General features: G+C 39.3%; 1 protein-coding gene across 19 annotated transcripts in view; it reads left to right on the plus strand.

Moving 5' to 3' along the window:
- TENM3 (teneurin transmembrane protein 3) overlaps positions 1-20,772 on the plus strand; it is a 949,896-nt gene that overhangs the window by 752,084 nt on the left and 177,040 nt on the right. For all 19 annotated transcript variants that reach the window (XM_075258516.1, XM_075258530.1, XM_075258522.1 and 16 more), the window contains one exon: positions 921-1,159. In XM_075258516.1, coding sequence (XP_075114617.1) covers positions 921-1,159 — 239 coding nt within the window. The remainder of the gene's footprint in view (positions 1-920; positions 1,160-20,772) is intronic.

Raw genomic sequence — 20,772 nt, forward strand, 5'->3', positions numbered from 1 at the left:
GCTATCAGTCAATCTGAAGTATATGACAAGCTTTAGAATTCCCCTAATTTGTCATTAATACCATACGCTACAAAAACCATTCACTCTCATATCACTGCAGTGCCTAACACCATATCTTAAGACAAGCTGATGGGAGATGGTAGTCATCTTTAGAAAGTAGAAATTATTGAGGCAGACAGATATGATGTCTGTTGTGGGAGTAGGGAAATGTAATCTTTTGCAGTATTGGCATTTTGTCCATTTTGACTTCTGTAAAATATGTACGGTATCTTACATTAAAGAGAATTCCTTCTGAAAATAGAAAATCGTCAGAAAATATGAGTCATTGACTAGTTTATTTCTGTGAAGTGGTTGAAGATTTCAGATTTCTTGGAAATCTGTGAGACAAGACATCCCAGATATATAGGAGTTGTATATGTAGGAAGATTTGCTATTCAGAACTTGGAGAAAGTTATATGTTATATGTTTGAAAGCAAATTGGTTGCCACCCAGCTTTTCCAATAACTGATGTAACTAACTGTAAGTAAGAGCTCTTTAACATGAGATATTGATAAAAAGACAAAATCTTCTTGTACCTTGGTGTCAGCCGGGTGTGTAGTGATCATGAAGTGACTACACCCTAAGAGATATTGCTATTGCAGTGCTATATATACAGCCATGCACAAAAGTGTGTTTTTTTTTTTCCATTTTTATGGGGATGTTATATAAGCCTTCCTTATTTCCGCCATATGGAAATTTCCTCCTATTAATTCAAGAATTCCTATTGTAAAAGAAAAGTGGAAGCTGCCACATTAGATATGCAGTCCAGTCTGTGATAGTGTAAGAATGATCAAAAATGTACTGAATGTATAAGAGAGATTATCATACAGATGGAATATGCAGTCATATTGATCGACATCTTCACTCTTGTGTCTTTGCAGGCATTTTCTATTCAAAACAGGAACAGGGACAACCCCACTGTTCAGCACTGCTACACCCGGATACACAATGGCCTCTGGCACTGTTTATACTCCTCCTACCAGACCACTTCCTCGGAACACCTTATCAAGAAGTGCTTTTAAATTCAAAAAGTCCTCAAAGTACTGTAGTTGGAAATGTACCGCACTCTGCGCCGTAGGGGTATCGGTACTACTGGCAATACTACTATCCTATTTCATAGGTAAGATATGAGATTTCCTCTTGGCCTTCTGCTAATAAATATTCAAGAACATCTCATCAGATTGTCAGCCAGTGTAGGTGAAAGCGGCCTTATTAATCTTGTCAGAAAAAGACAAAATGATTTACACGCTCAGAGTGCTGTTATTTTAAAATCAAGTTAATATTTAATTTGGAGGTAATTAACAAGGACCGAGTCCTCCATTTATTGAATTCTGACTGCGGTGACTACAGAGAAATTAAGGGTTTATATTCCAGAGTCATCCAGAAGAAATTCCCATCTATACCGCAATTACGGCAGAGGGATAACTTTGGTTAAGGTAGTTCATTTTTGTCTTAAAGGGATTCTATCATCAGAATCAGGCCTACCAGGTTGGAATAGCCTTAAGAAAGGATATTCTTCCCCTACCTTTAGAAGTTTTTTCCATGCCGCCGTTCTGGTGATATTTCTGGTTTTCACTGTATACAAATGAGTCTTCAGACAGCAATGGGGGCGTCCTCTGTGCTGCCTGTAGACTCTCCAGCAACGCCCTCCATCTTCTTCTCAAGACCACCTCTTCCCCGCATCTATAACTGAAAGCGCCAATTGCGCATGTACGGTGGCCATTTTCCTGTGGCCAGATGGACAATCGCTGAAGAGTCCATAGAAAAATGGCCGCCGTACATGCGCAGTTGGCGCTTTTTGTTGAAAACAAAGCCATTTTCCTGTGGCCGAACAGACAATTGCATAAGAGGCCACAGGAAAATGGCCACCGCACATGCACAGTTGGCGCAGAGAAGAGGCGGCCTCAAGAAGAAGATGGAGGGTGCCAGTGGAGAATCTGCAGGCAGCACAGGGCCAGTGCCCTGCTGTTTGAGCACAGGGGGACTGCCCCCAGTGCTGTCTGGAGACTCATTTGCATACGGTGAAAACCGGGAATATCACCCAAACGGTGGCGCGGAGAAGACTTCTAAAGGTAGGAGAAGAATAACCTTTCTTAAGGCTATTCCGATGTGGTCGGTCTGAAAAAAGGGATTCTAATGATAGAATCCCTTTACAGAGGTCTTTGGGGTAAATGATATTGAGCCATAATGTCATCCAACTTTCCTAGACACAGATATGACTAAGAAACGGCAAAATATAATACTAAACAGTTACTAGACAAGAATTCCGATTTATGTCTTCAATTGAGGTAGTAATGTATATTGCCTTTTCATCTTATTTTTCCACTTTGTTTCATAGTATTATATTGTTGTAACCACAGCTATTCTTTGTGTTACCCTGCGAGCTCCAGTAATACAACAGGGTTACTTCCCATTCCACTCCAGCGATACTTATTTCTATCCCTACAGAATGAAATATCAACCTTGTATTTCTTGCTCCTTTGCTTGGCTCGCGGTATTAATCATATGCATACACCAGCCGCCATTCCTCACATACACAATTTATTTTTTAATATCTCTGGATAAAGCAGCCCGGCCCTGCAACAAGACTATTGAGACAAAAGGGAAGACTATTTTTTTCAAAGCTGTCTTCCACAAGCCGCCTACAGCTATCTTCCTCAAGCCCTTATCAAGCGTGATTGAGTGCTTTTTTATTTTACCAATAAAGGTTTTTTTTTTTTTTTTTTGAAAGCCATTCTCTACAAAGGTCATTCTTTCTTTGGAAAATACATATATATATATATATATATATATATATATATATATATTTTTTTTTTTTTTTTTTTATAAAAGTAAAGATGTGGGGAATTCTGAGAAGAACCTGTTATGTATTTTCTCTATAAAATTATGGAAAACATAACATTTGTATTATTTTGAGGCAGAATACTGAGAAGGTTCTTCATTAATCCGGAACTTAAAGGGGCTGTCTGATTTAGAAAAAATGCTTTCAAATAAGTTAGTAGAGAATTCAGAGTTGTTAGAGGATAATTTATCATTTGGAAGCCATTGGAGGAAAGTAATTTCCACAGCACAATTGTTAGTTTGTAGCATCGAGAGAGGTAGCCGGTTCCTGGCACCAAGGAGGTCAATACTCTGTCATTATCTTTCTCTCTGGCATAAAACCTAGGAACCAGCTTCATTCCTCCACTTTCTAGGTCCAGAGACCTTATACTGTCATCTTCTGCCCCCACTTTATGCAACCCCTGCTGGTGGTAAAAACCCTGCTAGTAGAACTTCCTAAGTTAATGCTTCAAAACAGTCCACAAGCCCGCAGGATCTGTTTACTCTAAGTACACACCTGCGTTCAGGATTCCGTTTTTTAGATCCTCTCGGGGACTCAAAAAACGAAAACTCAATCCGTTTAAAAAAGTGGTTACTCGCGGACCCGATAGACTAGGGATGGCGAACCTTTTAGAGACCGAGTGCCCAAACTGCAACCCAAAACCCACAAATTTATCATAAAGTGCCAACACGGTAATTTGACCATAATAATGTGTGGATTCACAATTGCATACAATTACAAACCTGCAAAATATGGTCATACGAATGGGGCTTTATAGAGCTTTCTGCTCCACTGTGACCCCCACACAGTCCAATCTGCTTCACAGTGACCCCCACACAGTATAATCTGCTGCACAGTGGTCCCCACACAGTACAATCAGCTCCACAGTGGCCCCCACACAATATAATCTGCTGCACAGTGGTCCCCACACAATACAATTTGCTCCACAGTGTCCCCCACACAATATAATCTGTTCCACGGATGGGTGCCTAAAGGGCTCTGAGTGCCAACTCTGGCACACATGCCATAGGTTCACCATCACGGCCATAGACTATAATGGGGTCCGGAACTTTTTTCTGTGCATTTTTCAAGCAGAATGGAGAATGGAATCCCTGAACAGAATTTGGGCACAAGTGTGAACATTAGTTGGTCACAACAATCGCTGGCTTCCAAGACAAAAAGTTGACTTCCCTATTCCAGACCCCGCATTCTCTCCCCTATAACAATAGTGCAACATAAAAGCCTAATTGGATCATAACTGGGACCTTCCACTCTATTATATATGGGGACTAATGATTATTAATACTATTGTTTGCCCCTATATAGTTTGCATTTCTCTGTAGCACATTCACTGTGTACATAAGGAGATAAGTTGCCAAAAATGATGATTTTTTTTATACCTATATGAAAGATGTGATGGGGCGACAAGCAAACTGATCCCTGGGCAATGGCTGGGAACAAAAACTTGTTCAGCCAGACATGGGCCCATGTAAATCGGCCTTTAGTATCTGCACTGGCCAGTCGTACTGGAACATCAAAGCTTATTGACTCAGCTAAAAAGCACATAATAGAGAATTACTGTAAAGCCCATATTGTACCCGGCAGCTTAGGTTATCCAAAGGTAAGCCTATACTTTAAGCTTATTAAAAAGTTTACTGGCTCACTATAGTTCCTGTAATATTGTAACCATCTCTAAATGTCCCTAGTGATGACTGAATTATCTGTATTATTAGAGACGTAATAAACTCCCCCTATTCTTCCATAAACCAGAAACTGCCAAGTTCCAGCTCATTTTATGTATTTACCAACTTTCTGCATTGTTCCTAACGACCGAACCATTCACATTAACTATTAAAATATAATCGCTTTTCCTTATCTTCAGCCATCATTTACTGTAATTTAATACTGTATGTTTGTATATAGAAATATTTTGTACTTACTGAAATTGAACCCTATTTTATGCTAAGTGCAAAGCATAACAAAATATTTACAATGCTTTAATGCGGTACGGCATTAATATTTAATTGACAATGCAAATGGCTGTTGTGTCAGGCTTGGCGATAACAAAATATTTAATAAGAAGCTAAAGATGTGGAAGTAAGAAAATGAAATTTAACTCTTTCCGTGCTGGAGCGTCTCTCGCTATGGAGGACCTGTTATGGCCATACTTAACCCAGACATTCCACTTACTTCAAGAGGCACTGATGCTATTGCTTCATTTCGCCTGTGGTGGCGCTGCAGGGGAATTCAACAGATTATTGTTGATCGTTGTGAGCAATCAACTTTTCGTCTAAGCGATAACCAAAAGTATTGTCAAGGCCCCCCCCCTCCAAGATATAGCATTAGGTTAACCCGGGCTCCTTTGTGTAATGAACAATTTATCATTATATCACAAATGAGCTGGGCTGTATGTGCCATATATATAAGAATGCATTTCTAGCCTTCCTTTCTGATTGTATGGCTGCCTTTCTATCAGAGATGTAACTTAAAGCTCCTGGACCCATGGGAAAATGGCACATGGATTATATACAAGTATTATTCCTGCCCCCAAGAATGGCCGTTGAGCCCAGACAGTAAAATGACCAGGAATAGGATCTGTCCTAAATTTTGCATTGGGCTCCCGGCCTCTTACACAAACCTATGATATACGGGCTTGTGTATGAGGCCATATAAAATAATGAGTCAGTGTGCTAGCTGATAAATACATGGTATTATATTGCTTATAGTGCTTATATTGTAGAAAGGCCTTTATAGGAGTGCTCAATTATTCACAAATAACCGAAATTGAAAGTTGACTCAATCAAGTTCCCTTGCTGGCGTCCATTACTTCAATTATTTTGCATCCATAACATACTGTCACACACTACCATTGGATAAAGGATATGACAATAACTTACGCTATCCAATAAGTATCGCTGATATGTGAATAATTGTAACCAAAATTTAGCGGCATATAAATAGGGGCGTGGCATGTAAAAAGGGGAGTGTCCTAAAACAATCATTCATTAATGGTAATAGAGGTAACATGTTCAATTAATAGTGATTTAGTTCATCTAAATAATCTGTGTCCCTCTCACTATAGGAATCACTGTGGGGGCGCAGAGCTTCCTATTGTATTGACTCATTGTGATTTTTCATGTCATTAATAATAGACATGTTAAAGGGGCTCTATCAGTAAAACCTAAAAAAGAATGATCTACTTACGCATCGTGCATGCTGGGTGGGCATTCAGGGTGTGTCTTCTTCTTCATCCACGCCTCCTCTTCTTCCTCCGGTGCTCGCTAACTGACATTGATAAAAAAAAATGGCCTGGGCACATGCGCAGTAGCCGTAGTAGAAGCCGCATGCTACTGCGCATGCGCCAGGGCCATTTTTTTTTTTATCAATGTCAGTTCGCGAGCGCCGGAGGAGGACGGGACTCGAGGACATCGGAGGAAGAGGAGGCGTGGATGAAGAAGACGGTGCACCCTGAATGCCTGCCCAGCATGCACGATGCGTAAGTAGATCACATTCTTTTTTAGGGTATTATTTTAAAATGGGGGGGTAGTTTAATATAACTTTTTACGGTGCCTGAATAGCCTTTTTAAAGGCTATTCACGCATATGTGGGGCTCTATCAGCATGATTTTGCTGATAGAGCCCCTTTAATGCAGGAACCACGGGGACAACAGATGTCCTTAGTATGTCATAAGTGAAGAAATCTTTCGGTTCCTTGTAATGGGGATGCAGTTATTTTTTTCAGAATAGTCTACAGCAAAGGACTTTTTTGTTTTGCTATATGAGGGAAAGAAAAAGTCAATTGGTTAATAATCATCGTGCCTGGCATTCAAGCGGCTCGGAAGACCAGTTCCACAATGTCCTGGATTCCAAATGTCAGAACTTCATTAAGAGACAATTTTACTATCACTCCTTTATAGGGCCATGGAGGGCTAATTCCTCTGAGCCCCTATCATTATATTACTGGAAATACAGGTTATAACAAAGCTGCACTGCAAAGAATTGTCTGCAATGGGTTTGTAGAGATAGATATTAGCTAGATAAATATTTATATAGAAGGTAGATAGAATGATAGATGGATGAATGGATAGATAGATAGATAGATAGATAGATAGATAGATAGATATAGATACAATGACAGATAGATAGATAGATAGATAGATAGATAGATAGATAGATAGATAGATAGACCATAGATCGATAGAATGGTAGATAGATAGATAGATAGATAGATAGATAGATAGATAGATAGATAGATAGATACAATGATAGATAGATAGATAGATAGATAGATAGATAGATAGATAGCATGTGAACATTACAATAATATTCTATATCAAACTACATTCTCATCTGCTTACTATCAAATCCTGTGCAAAGATATGGACAAGTAACAAGTTCCAAGAAATGTCTATATTATAGAAAGAAAAAAGCTATGTAGGGGTGGGTTTGCTATGGCAATATACTAGCAGTAGAGCATCTTATGGCATCCTATCAGCATTTTTTCACCACAATCACTACTTTTGAGGACAGCGGGCCCAGCAGGGTCAGGAAACTCGGCAGGCTGGGGCAGGGACCATCACATTCACTATAACTCTCACTAGTGTAAGTTATACCTGAAATCCAGTTGAGTCCCTGGCTGGTGTAGTATCAGCTCAGGAACATTGGACCTTCCAAGATGTGCCAGAATTATTAAGAAGGAGAAGACGCAGCCTCTTAATAATTCAGGTGCATCTCACACCAGCAGAGGAATGTAAGACTGGTGTAGGTAATGAGGGTCTTAATAGAATTGCCTATCTAATCTATTAATCTATTATTCTAAGTGAAACTCCAATATAGTAAATAAATAATGGTCTTTATTAGTCCGTGCTCAATGTTTCAGTCTTTTTTGTTCATCCCTTTGAATGAATATTTACCATATTTACTCATGTATTACGTTTAGTGGGAATTATGTACTTTTTGCATTTCGAGAAAAAATTTGGACTGAAACCTTGTGCATGGGCTAAGTAAAGTCCACTATTTTTTCCACTTTCCATTTAGTTCTGACTTTTTTTTCTCATTTTTAAGTAGACAACTAATATTTGGGATATATGAATATAGTGGTTTTTTTTTATTATTTATTTTTGGGACTTGTAATCCTCTGGTTGTCCATCTAGATCTTTGCAAAGTGGGTGCGTATTAGATGAAGATGAGGATGTAGTCTGACATAGAATATCATTGTAGCACTGACAAGATGTTTGCTATTGCTGTCTACAGCCATGATAAGCTAAAAGTTTAGTGAAGAATAAACATCTTAGTGTCTGCACCTAATGCCTATTTTCTACTGTAGATAGGATTATGGGTGTCATGATACTGTGGCAGAGTAAATATCGCTACGGCCTGTCGCCAGGTCAGGCAGCACTACAATCCAATACTGGTTTTAGACAGATAGATGGATCTTCTTAGTCTCAGAGTAGATATCATTTTCTCCCAGACAGGACAAGTCAGAACTCACTTTATATGAATATTCCTATTGCAAACAGACCCTGACAAAGAGCAGTGTAACAATCTGCAATAAGGAGAGGATTTCAGTTCCGATTGCTGTGCCGAGCAGATGCTTCCAATGTGAGACGTTATGAAAAATGTAGCATACCTTTTATGGAATTGTCTGCCATTTGCAAAACCTGTCCAAACAAGCTGTACTTGATATCAAAGAAGGAAATCTATTTGCTTTTCATTTGATCATCCGTTCCTGACACATCTGGTTCAGTTCACCCCTGTTCTGTGGGCCTTTGGGAACAGACTCTTGCGAATAAGTACAACATGCAGGCTGAGAGGTAATCTTTTCCAAAGTGAACAGAAATAGAGGTAACAAAATCAATGTATCCAGCTGTAGCATAGATGCTAAACGTGAACATGGAGGGCACAGTGTTTGAGGTTTACCTGGACATAAGGCACCACGATGAGGAACTGATAGCATATCAGGGGCCTGTAGTTCTTCAATGGATTATTAGTATAAAAACACATATAAAATACTGAAAAATAACAATAGTGGTGATATTTACCTAATTCTGTGCTGAGCCGAGCTGGTATATCTCCGAGCCTCCACCAGTCTTTGTTCTTTCTACTCTTACTATGACTTGTGAATACGACATGTGTTTGCCGCTGCCCGTTACTGGCTGTAGCGGTAAAGTACAACCGATGTGGCTACAGTGACCACATGTCATGTCGACATACTGGATCATTGCTGGAGCTAGAAGAACAGAGACTGGTGAGAGACTAGTGAAGTGCTGGCACTGAAGTGGCAGTGGAGTGGTAAGATAAGTATTACTCCTTTTGTTCTTTATACAATTGTAAGCATTTTTTTATTGCGTTGTAAAGCCTCTTTAAAGTGCCATTGAGCATGGTGATCATTGTGTAGGTAGCATGTTCTAGAGCTGGATGAGATGAAAATATTGACGTATAGTTGTTTGTAAAAAGATTCCGTATAACTTGTAAATTATTGATCTAAATCTTTGATCAATTTGAGATTGAGAGTCCAGTGGGATGTCCAACTAAATTACCAAGTAAGTTTTTTTTGCATGAGTGTGTGTATATAGGGGTTACTGTCACTCAATTCACTTTTATAGCACTGATGGAGCACTTTATTCAGCTTTCTCCATCAGTCATATAGGAGCGAATGAAGTGAATGAATGCTACCTCTTTATTGAAAAAGGAGACTTGGGGACCTTCATTCTCAGTGTTCAGACCCTTGTGATCAGACTCTTACCCTTAGTTCACATCTGCATTTGGTAATCCATTCGGGAAGTCCGCATGGGGACCCTCCTAACAGAATACTGAACGCACTGTCCCATGTGGGCAGCGCGCCGAAAACACACGGACTCCATTATAGTGTATAGGGTCTGTGTGCTTTCACTGCACATACAGCTTGCCAATGTGTTTGGTATTGTGTTCAGGGGCTCCACATGCAGACTCCCCCGAACGGATTACCAACACAGATGTGAATGAGGCCTTAAGCTCTAACTTGTGAATCAGGAATACATATTATTAGTGGAAGACACTTTCCATGAGTAATATGCGAAAAGTTTGATGGAGGAGGGCCAATGTTATAGGGATGTTTTTCAAGGGTTGGCCTAAGGCCAGTGGTAAAAGCAACACTATCTCCATAAGGGTTAGTTCACACGAATCTGCCTCAAAATCCACCTGCAAAAAGGCCTCTTATTCATTTCAATGTGAGGACTTCACTTTTTTTTCACGTTAGCGATTATTTTCAGCTAGCGGGAAAAAGAAGTGACATGTCCTATCTTGCTGCGGACTCCACATCTGAGTCAGCCGCAGCGTTCACAGCTCAAGACTCACTCCCGATTAGATCCATTCAGGAGTGGGATTCTGCAACGGGATGCCGATGCACTGCAATGGCATCCCGCCGCAGCTAGCCTTGCAGAGAATTACCCTAAATGTATCTGCTAACTGTCCTACTTGTGTCTATGTTTGGCCACTCTCAGAAGGGCGATGTGCGAATTGCAGCCCTTCAGGCTTTTGTTGGTGTGTTGTGATGTATTGAATTGCTTTCACTAGTTAACTAAACTGGAGATTACATAAGTCTGGTAAGTCTGTAGGTAAATCAAAAATGTGTTTTATTTATCTTAACAAAATAGTTTTTCACTAGAAAAATCTGCTGGGCATGAACATCTGTCTTTATTGTCATGGTTTCCTCTGAATAAACTTCACAAAGTCATGGATCTACCATTGTCATGAAAAATGCTAAATCAATACAGACCAATCTATTTTCCTGTGAGCCCTACAGATAGAAGTCAATATTTTGATACATGTTTTCGTCTTATTTTTAGCACTCCATTCAAGTCCATGTAGTTTCTGTCCAAATCCCACATTTATGTGGTCAAAGGCCTGGTATCATAATCACGTAGTTATTGTCACTGTATGTGCTTTTTGCATTCAAGAACCTCTAGAAAGCATCAGTAACAAAATGCTGTTAGCTGTCCTAAAAAGCGAATGCTCTTAAAATATCACTGTGAGCATTTGGCCAAAAATATCCCAGTTTTTTCCATAAATGATGATCCATTATTACTGTTTTCATAGCTCTTGATTATTTAATATGATGGGCTTACTGTGTAAAAAAAAAAAAAACTAGACAAACATTGTGGAAAAGTAAATTTTTTTCCATAGTACCAATAGTAGAAATATAATACATTTGTAATTACAGAAAAAATGTAGATTTGTTACTTCTTCCTATCCTCCTCCGCAATTCCTCCTATACTGATCACTTACTCTAAAATTATTGATGAAATCTGTATACAGGAGTCAGTATACAGAGAGATCAGGTTACAGCTCTGCCATCTAGATGTCTATGGAGGGGGGGGGGGGGGAGAGGAAATGGGATAGTTGTAGAGAAAGAGAAAACATTGCTGCAGTTTCTAGTGTTTTATCTCACCCCATTGTATGATTTAGAGCTACACAGCTCAGTATTGCCGTATGCCGTCTTCTGTGCTGCTATTACTGCTTGTGAAGTGGAGGTATAGAGAAATAAGGAGCAGGATCTCCTCTTCTAGGTTTTTACTGTTTGTGGGAGACATCATAGCATATACACTCTGCTCATTCTGGGGCTGAGGTCAGGTATATCAAACAATTAGACATGGAACCCACAGAGAGCAAGCTTGATGAGAAATATAGAATAGGGTTGAGCGATCCTGTTTGGAAAAGATCGGATTCCGATCGGCGATCGAGAAAATTTTCGTAATCAGAATTCTGAGCACGATCTTTTTAGGTGGGATAGAGATCGGTGATTATTTCCCACAATGCTTTGCTACTGGCCAAGCATTGTGGGAAAAGCTAACAATGTTAGCCTTCACACTGAGTATATGCGCCGCTCATTCTGAGCGGAGTGTATACTCAGTGTGAAGGCTCCGCTGCGGTTCCATAGGAATGAATGGAAGCAGCCGGCACACAGCCTTCTTAACCCCCTGTGCGCCGGCTGTGTCCATTCATTCTAATGGGAGACTAGCTAACATCTCTATTAGCTGCTTACCTGCAGAGATGGCTGGTCCGGTGCCCGGAGTTCTCGTTCTTCTTCGCCTCGTTGCCCCGCCTCCCAGGTTAGTGTTAAAGCGCTAGGAAGAAGGTGGGGCTTGTGGCTTAGGAGAGTGTGGGCGGGTACAGGGCGGGGAGATGGTACACATGTGGGCGGGTACACTCTCCTAACCCGCCCACACTCTCCTAACCTGGGAGGCAGGGGGCAGCGAGGCGAAGAAGACCGAGAACACCGGTCACCGGACCAGTGATCTCTGCAGGTAAGTAGACACCAGGGGGGACTAAGTATCCAGAGGATTAAAAAAAAATCCTCTGGCTACTTAGTGACTGAAAAAAATCACTACACAGCGTGGATTCTAACAATTAAAGCGTTTAATTCTTGGATTCCATGCTGTATAATGAATAGGATTGGTTTTAAAATCCGATCTCCGATTAGTAAAAAAAAATCCCATTGACTTGCATTGGGATCGGAATTGGGATCGAGTTTGGGTTCGAATGAAAATTGATCAGAAATCGGATTTCAAAATTGATCCTGAAAAGTCAAGATCGGCTCAACCCTAATATAGAATACAAGTAAAATAATCACCAGAAATAGTTTATTCTTTATAAATGCTATTCCTGGGTAATGATATACAAGTCTACATACTACCGTAATTACTTTAATAATATTAGTACACTAGCACTATGTTATGTCACCTAAGTAGAGGAGTTGGTAATGCCATAGAAATGGTCTACGTGGAGGAGCTGGTCATGCCGTAGAATTGGCCTAAGTAGAGGAGTTGGTCATGCCATAGAAATGGTCTACGTGGAGGAGCTGGTCATGCAGCAGAGGGAACCTAATTAAAGGAGATGGCCATGCTTCAGGAGATTGGGGAAGCTAAATGGAGGAGCTGGTCATGCTAAGGGGCAAGGGAGACACCAATACCTTAGAATGGATGTTAACTGCCTGCCATGTTGTCCTGTATAAAAAGTCACTCTTGACCAAACTAAGCAGAAACACAATGAGTATACTGTAAAACATCCTTAAATTTTCTGGCTTTAAGGCTGTGCAATGTGATTATATAGCGTAGAGATGTTAATTACAATGTCTTTACTCTGCTCGTAGCTTTATGTCTGTGTTTCTGTGCCCCAACACACCTAAGACATATCTTTTGTGGCTTCACTAGGACTCTCTTTATCTGTCGCCTTCTATAATTACATAGGTTCAGACTGCCACCACAGATAATTCTACTCATTTACAGCAAATTAGCAAGGTTATCTTGCTGAGAATTTCTCTTTGAGACAGACGTATCACCGGATGCACCGACTCCGTAACTCGAAGGTTCACAATGCCACAAATCTTGCATACTAAGTTGATAAGAAAACATAATAGTTTCAAGCAGTTAAGCACTTTTATTGGAAAATATTTTGCTGTTGAAATGCTCACTTTTCTTTATTCCAGCCATCAGAAGCAGTTGGCACAGTATGATGAAAATCTGCTTTCTAAAAACCGTTGGCAGACAAATTTAACGAGTTTGTTCTTTGACACACTAACAAAGAATCTAAAACAGATGGATAGATTGCGAGCTCAAAAATACAGTTGAGTAACTGCAAAAGCAATGGCATAGTTTTTCTACTGGCAGTCCCCAAACGCTTGTGACACAAAAGATGTTATTGCGGAGACAAGTGGAAAAGACAGATTAAAAAAAAATCTACAGACACATAACTGTCAGCGTGATAAAATAACCTCAAAAATCTGGCAATTTTACTCCATTCTCTATCCAAAAACCCACATTTCTTAATTTTCTCAGCTGAAACTTTGAAACATTTTCAAGATGGGAAAAATCTGAGATGTTTATTTGTATGGCAGAGTGTCATTTTATAATTAGAACGCTAATGACGGGAATTATTATTATTTGTATTATGGTTGTTATTTTTATTCCTATTATTAGTCGTAATAATTGTACTGTAAAAGAATATTATTTCTACCAGTCACAGAAGATTTTTAATGTATTTTATAGATTATAGTATATTAGAACCATCAGCTGCTGCAGAACCTCTTTTTTGAAGGAACTTCCACTCCACCATTCATTAAATAAAAACATAATTACTGCCATTCTTTTTAAAGCATCTGAAGTGTGTACAATATTATGATATTCTCTACACAGAGCTGTATAGCTGCTGAAGAACCTCTTTTTTTTTTTTCAAGAAAGCAGGAGCACTATATCATTTATTCAGTGACTGGCTCAGGAGAAAGTGGTATGTGACAGACTACAGTACAAGGATAGACACATTAGGGCAGATTTACTAATATTGTCTACATTTTAGTGCATATTTAGACTAGACAGTCTTAAACTGTGCCAGATTTATTATAATGTCTAATACTATTTGGTAAATCTATAGCATTATTAGACTGTCTAGTCCAATTTTACATCTTCCATTAGTTGTCTTATAGGGTTGAGCCGATCTTGAGATTTCAGGATCGATTTTAAAATCTGATTTCTGATCATTTTCCAGCCGATCCAGATCGCGATCGTGAAATTTTCTCGATCTCCGATCGGGATCCGATCTTTCCCGATCACTCAATCCTAATTGTATATTATATATACAGTAGGGCTGAGCCAATCTTGAGATTTCGAAATTCAATTTTTGATCCTTTTCCAGCCGATCGCGATCGTGAAATTTGCTTGATCGCTGATCAGGATCTGATCTTTCTCGATCGCTCAACCCTGCTGTCTTATTTTACACCAGAAAAATGTCGTGAAAGTGTCTAAATCGCATACGGATCAGGGCACGTTAGTCAGTTTTTTCTTAAATTGCACCAGCATTCTGATGCATTTTGCTTAGTAAATTTCCCCCACTATAACTGAGCAGAAGTGTTCATCTCTATAAAAGTCAGGTTTTCACATGAGTATCTAATCACAAAAGTATTATTTATGGAGATGCCGCTGCAAAATTTGCATTAATTGTACATTATAATATGATTTTATATATGTATATGTATTCAATGTTTGTGCATATGTAAATATGTATTTTACTCCGTAGACTGTTTATAGTAACACTATTTTAGGACATTATATGTTTGCATATGGAATTAATTAACATAACTTGTAATCAAGCTAATGGGCTGCCCAGTTAATACAATGTAAAACAAAAAGATTAATGGATTGGAGGAACGTTTTGTAGAAGCTCCCGGTATCATATCCAGACATAGAGACGATATTTGTATTGAACCTTAAAGAGACATATTAGAAAACTATATTAATTATTAATAATAATTATTAATTATATTATGAGTAAGCTAATTTAATTTACAGATTAACCAGTGTAATAAAATAATAATGAATTGAGTTTCTTGAGATCTATTCACATGGTGCAGTGCTGTGTGATGTCTGCCTTTGCATGGCGCAGTGTCTGGGGCTTAGCCTGGCACCAGGGGTGCTGTCAGACTGCTGGGTCCCTCCCCTCGTGGGTGTTGTGCTGCAGTGATGTTGGTCGCCATGCAGCGCCGCACACAGTAAAGTAGGAAACCACTGTACAGAGAAGTGACGTGAAGTGGCTGGTGGACTGTTGCCCCTCGATCAAAATATATACTTTTGTATATTAGAAGCATAGATCAATGTATAATAATGGGATGTGCATAATGGATATACAATGCTTGGGAATTGGAATTGATGCATTGTCAGTGTAAATTGTTTTTTCTCATTGGTAGTGTACTGGAGAGTAGTTTATATACTAATAGACTTGACAGGCTGGTTAAAAGGGCCAGCTCTGTCCTGGGGAGCCCCCTTGACCCGGTACAGGTGGTGGGTGACAGAAGGACACTGTCCGTGGTGAGCTCCATGCTGGAGAACAACTTCCATCCCATATATGAGACCATGATAGCACTGGGCAGTACTGTCAGTGACCGACCCAAGTGCGAGAAGGAGCGTTATAAGAGGTCCTTCCTCTCAACCGCAGTCAGGCTGTATAATCAACATCAGGATAAGCAGAGATCACTCTGCACAGAGAACTAAATGATCCTGAAGTCTTATCTTCTTTTTAGTTGCTATGACTCCTAATATATTTTCTATCTGCTATGAGCTTGTATCTTATTGGCAGTAAAGGAAATCAGTGCTGTGCCCTATGCAATAACTTCCCGATGAGCTGTGCTGGGCTTGCATTTATTTGCAGGTGTCAGTCTGAACAGATAGAGCTGTAGAAGGATAGGGGCAGAGCAGCCCTTGAATGATTCCCTAAATCTGGCCTTTCAATAACTGGTAGCCAGACACTCATTGCCTCAACAGCTATTCCTCCCTTCAGCCTACTGTGGATATGTTTCCAATGTGTTGGCTAGATTATACAAAGCTCCCACCCTATAGCACCCCTTTAAATGACAAATTAGCATTTTCTAGATCTATAAATTATACAGTGTATTTGAATATAGCAGATTTTTTGTTTGCTTTTTAGCTCTCGAGACGTTCTACATTTCCTACATGTATTTTATTATGTTCTCACCCTCCTCTCTTGCTTGTATCATTTGCTTATTCCCAGTCACGTTACCATCTGCACGCACACGCTTCTATTTTTTATTTTTTTTTGGCCAGCTGTGCGTTTAACTAGAGTATTTCTGTGCAGTCCTATGAGAAGTCACACCGCTGATTACAATAGCCTACACTTTATCAAGGTATGACAGATACAGATGGACATACCAAAGCCCCAAATAGACCTATACACTCCAACAAATAGCATATACACACAGCGGGAAACTCCAAACAAAAGCTAATTTATGGAAAAATATGTGTTCCTAATCAAAGCTGGGCTCTGCTGGGAACCATATAACACACAGTAATCCGTACATGCAGATGCTTTCATCTTACATTACCAATTTGGTACTATTCCAAGTACTCTCATCTTACCTTATCACCCTGTGTGAGCCCGCTCACTGCCGGAGTCTCTTGCTCGTACAATGTGCTTCACTCCAGGCCCTTCAGGCAGCACACAGGAATTCCTATTCTGATCAGATGGAACACAAAGGACTCACTGACCTGCTCTGAAAGTTCATTTCTACATCTAAAATTGATATATTGGCCTACAAAAAGAGTAATTAGGCATGAAGCAGAGAATGACAGCTTTCCTCTCGTACATTAAACCTCCCTGAATCTACTGTACCAGTTGTGGCAATAACATCACACAGAGGTTACAAAGTAGCGGCAGCGCAGATATGAAATGTTTGACAGTAAGATGAAAAGAATAGGACGTGGTGATAATACGTAAGCTTTAATTTTACTTTATTCTTTTTACTCTGCTACCATGTAGCAATATCTTAACATACTTTAATCCAACAAGCTTCTCTAGTGGATTTGCTACTATATTCAGCTGATCCTTTGCATAATTTTTACTGGATTTACCAATTTTTTGGTTAACCACCAGTCATCAAATGGAATAAATGACTAATATGGTGTTAATATCAGTGTTATTAGAGTTTACTGTGACATAAACCCACTAAAGAGAAAAAAATGAACAGTGCCAAGCGCTAGACATGTGATACTGTGATGAAAATGAATAATAAAAGCACAAGTAGTAAGGCTCACCTCCTATGACTGTGATAATAGCTCACAACTAGAGATGAGCGAACACTGTTCGGATCAGCCGATCCAAACAGCACGCACCCATAGAAATGAATGGAAGCACCTGTGCCGCCGGCCGGCCGCCAGCAAAGTCAGCGTCACAGGTGCTTCCATTCATTTCTATGGGTGCGTGCTGCTCGGATCTGCTGATCCGAACAGTTTTCGCTCATCTCTACTCACAACCACTATGTAGACATATAGTTGGGGGCCTCCAGTGGATGGTGGGACCCCCTCTGATGAGATGGACTCCAAAAGCAGCAGCCAAACCTCTGTAATGTCAGACCACTGGTGACAATGTCTAGGACATGCAATACCCTTGAAAAAAGGTATTTAACCCGAAACGCGTTGTCTGTTTGAATAAAGAATTCACTTGGACTAGCGTGCCTCCTGACATCTTCTTTGCACCCTTGGATAAACCCACTAAAGGAACACTAAATTTAGAAATGAATAGTAATACTGTTAGTAAAACAGGAGATAGTCTTGATATCCCTGGTTGTAGTCTTTATATTCCTGAAAAAAAAAATGTGGATATCCCACTAAGAACAAAGGGCTGGCAAATTGCTGCTGAGATGGGAATAACTGCAACTCCTAGGTGGGGGGAACTTAAGGAAACAGTCAAGCAATGATGCTCTAGAGGTGAAAAGCTACAGAAACAGCACAGCTAAGCTACTTGGTTTTCACTGCTTCACAGTTACAGAAACAGTGTAGCTAAATATGCTATGCTGTTTCCACAGCTCTTATTCGCCTCAATGGGAGTTACAGGAACAGTATAGAGCAGCACAGGTTAGCTGTTCTCCTAAGTCCTATCATAAGTCAGGCCTTAATAGGGGTGGCAGGGATTTTCTGAAATGGGAATAACCCTTTAATCTTGTGATCTGCTGCTCCAATTTTGCCTGAGATCTGTTTTTTTTTTTAACCTACTACAGAAATGACAAGAGAGGGGGGAGGCTTCTGCTGCAGGAAGCTATCTTACAGCCAGAAACAGGACAGTGATGAGCAGGAAGAGAGTCCTGACTTGTCTCCTGGCATAAGCAGAGATGATATATATACATATATATATATATATATATATATATATATATATATATATATATATATATATATATGTGTGTGTGTGTGTGTGTGTATATATATATGTGTGCCTCATTTTCAATGGTAATATCAGGTAAAATAGGGTCAAAGGAAGAAGAAGCAATCGGGAAGAATCGCTGGAATCTTTTTATGATCATTTTTGAGCTTTAAATGTCTCATACCCTTAAAAGGGAGTTTTCGATTCTCTTAAATTTCCCTATAGACCCTTAAGCAGACTATAAACTTCTATTCCGAGTAATCCATAATGTGTAAGTATCATTCAGACTAGAGGATGTTGTAATGTAGTTTACATTCCGCCAAATTATCTGCTTTGAAACTGTGAAGTATGGACTGAACATTTGGCCATTGGGAATTTACCCAAGTTTACACCACTTTATAAAATTATAATAGAAAGAAGTAATAAGCGCTCCTCAATTGCAATTTATTTACTCAACCAAAATGTACCATGTCTATGGTGGTCGGTGACGGGGCTATGAGCTTTATTGTCTGGGGGTCCAGATAATTTTTCCAAGTTATATGCAGATAACTCCTATTGCTATGAGGCATTTTCCATAGTAAGATCATATTATAGAATTCATTTTGTAACTATTAGTCAATCTGTAACTGTTGTATTAGATGCTGACACGAGAGAAAAGTAACCACTGCAAAAAAAGCTAAAGTAAACAAAAATGACTTTGATATTTTATGTATTGTAATATTGTGTACTGTACTTTATGTTTTAAACATTGCAGTATCTGTCTGCATTATTAAGTGGTTTAGACTCATTTAAATATTCTAGATTTGTTGAACCGTTCCCCCTTTCAGTACGTTTTATAAGCCAACAAAGCAGCTCAACATATGGAAGCTGTTGACGTAGAGATGGAACGTAGAAGATTTTTTTTCTTTTAATACGAGTAGAATTAACAAGACGTGTGTAGTGGATGTAAGTGGACTTCAGATGTCCTGACTTTTCAAGAGCAAGTCTGCATATTTGCAGATGTGACATGGTAAATTGGATTTCTGCTCTTCACACTGATCCTCTAAAGTCTACGGAGACATTTGTGTTTTTAAAATAAATCTGCTTGGGCATCAGTCGTGCCCTGTTGGCATCGCGTAACCTCTACCACAGTGTACGGTAGATAGATTCTTAACAAAATGAATAAGACCAGCCTTGTAATAAGTTAGTCTTGGCGACATGCTTTCCAGACCAGGATAAATCCTAATGTTTGCTGCATGAGTAAGTATGAGGTTTAGGAAACCTCACTGATGGAAGAGTACCCTTTTCCTTCCAAAGCAAATCCTTTTGGTTCTTCGCCAATAGACCTAACTTTGGAAACGTATGATAAATTAATGTAGCCAAGTGGATATGTATGTCAGACTGGTCCAAATTGGATAGCACAATGTAAAAGTAATCCTCGCAAGTTACTTTCTGGCACATGTAACCTTTCAGTATTCATCTATATCTATTACATGTGACGCTTGATAATGTCTTCCAAAAAAATAAAACTTCTGCTAGGAAACAAGTCCACATATAAACAACATGAGAATCAATGTGATTATAGCTTCCTGAATGTTAAGCCAATGATTTAACATACCTCCTTCTGACTCCAAGTTTCCAATATATTCTTTCCAAACTGCGATCCCTCACTTATATCGAGTACTTGCCAGCAAATAAAAAGCACGCGCAGGCCAGCTCAGCAGAAATTGCTTCAATAATGCAACAAGTTGATATGATATGGGAGAAATGTAAAACCGAAATTGCGCATAGTAAAACCAGAACTACACTCAGAAACGATTCAACTTCTAGAATTATCTCTGGACAGATGTATTATGGATCTCCATTAAGAGGCATGGTATTACATTCCCTGTAAATTGTAACATTATGGCGATGTTTTCTCGGTAATCGGACATTGTTGGTTTTTTATTTATGTATCTAATGACTTTTGAAATATAATTGATGTGTTATTTGTACATAGACAGAGCACAATATTAATACTATACCCCCGATGAGATTTCTTGTCTTATTTAGCCTTGTGGCTCATACTACAGATTATTTAGAATATTTCCTTTAGTAATGTATTATCAGAGACCGAATGTCCAGCCAGTAAAATTTTACTATACTGTTGGCCATAGATTACTTTGTTATATTAAAAAGCAATGTCTAAGAATTTGAGATCCAATAGAACAAAGCTAGATATAAATACACTCACCGGCCACTTTATTAGGTACA

This window comes from Leptodactylus fuscus, chromosome 1 (assembly GCF_031893055.1).
Source record: "Leptodactylus fuscus isolate aLepFus1 chromosome 1, aLepFus1.hap2, whole genome shotgun sequence".
Lineage (NCBI taxonomy): Eukaryota > Metazoa > Chordata > Amphibia > Anura > Leptodactylidae > Leptodactylus > Leptodactylus fuscus.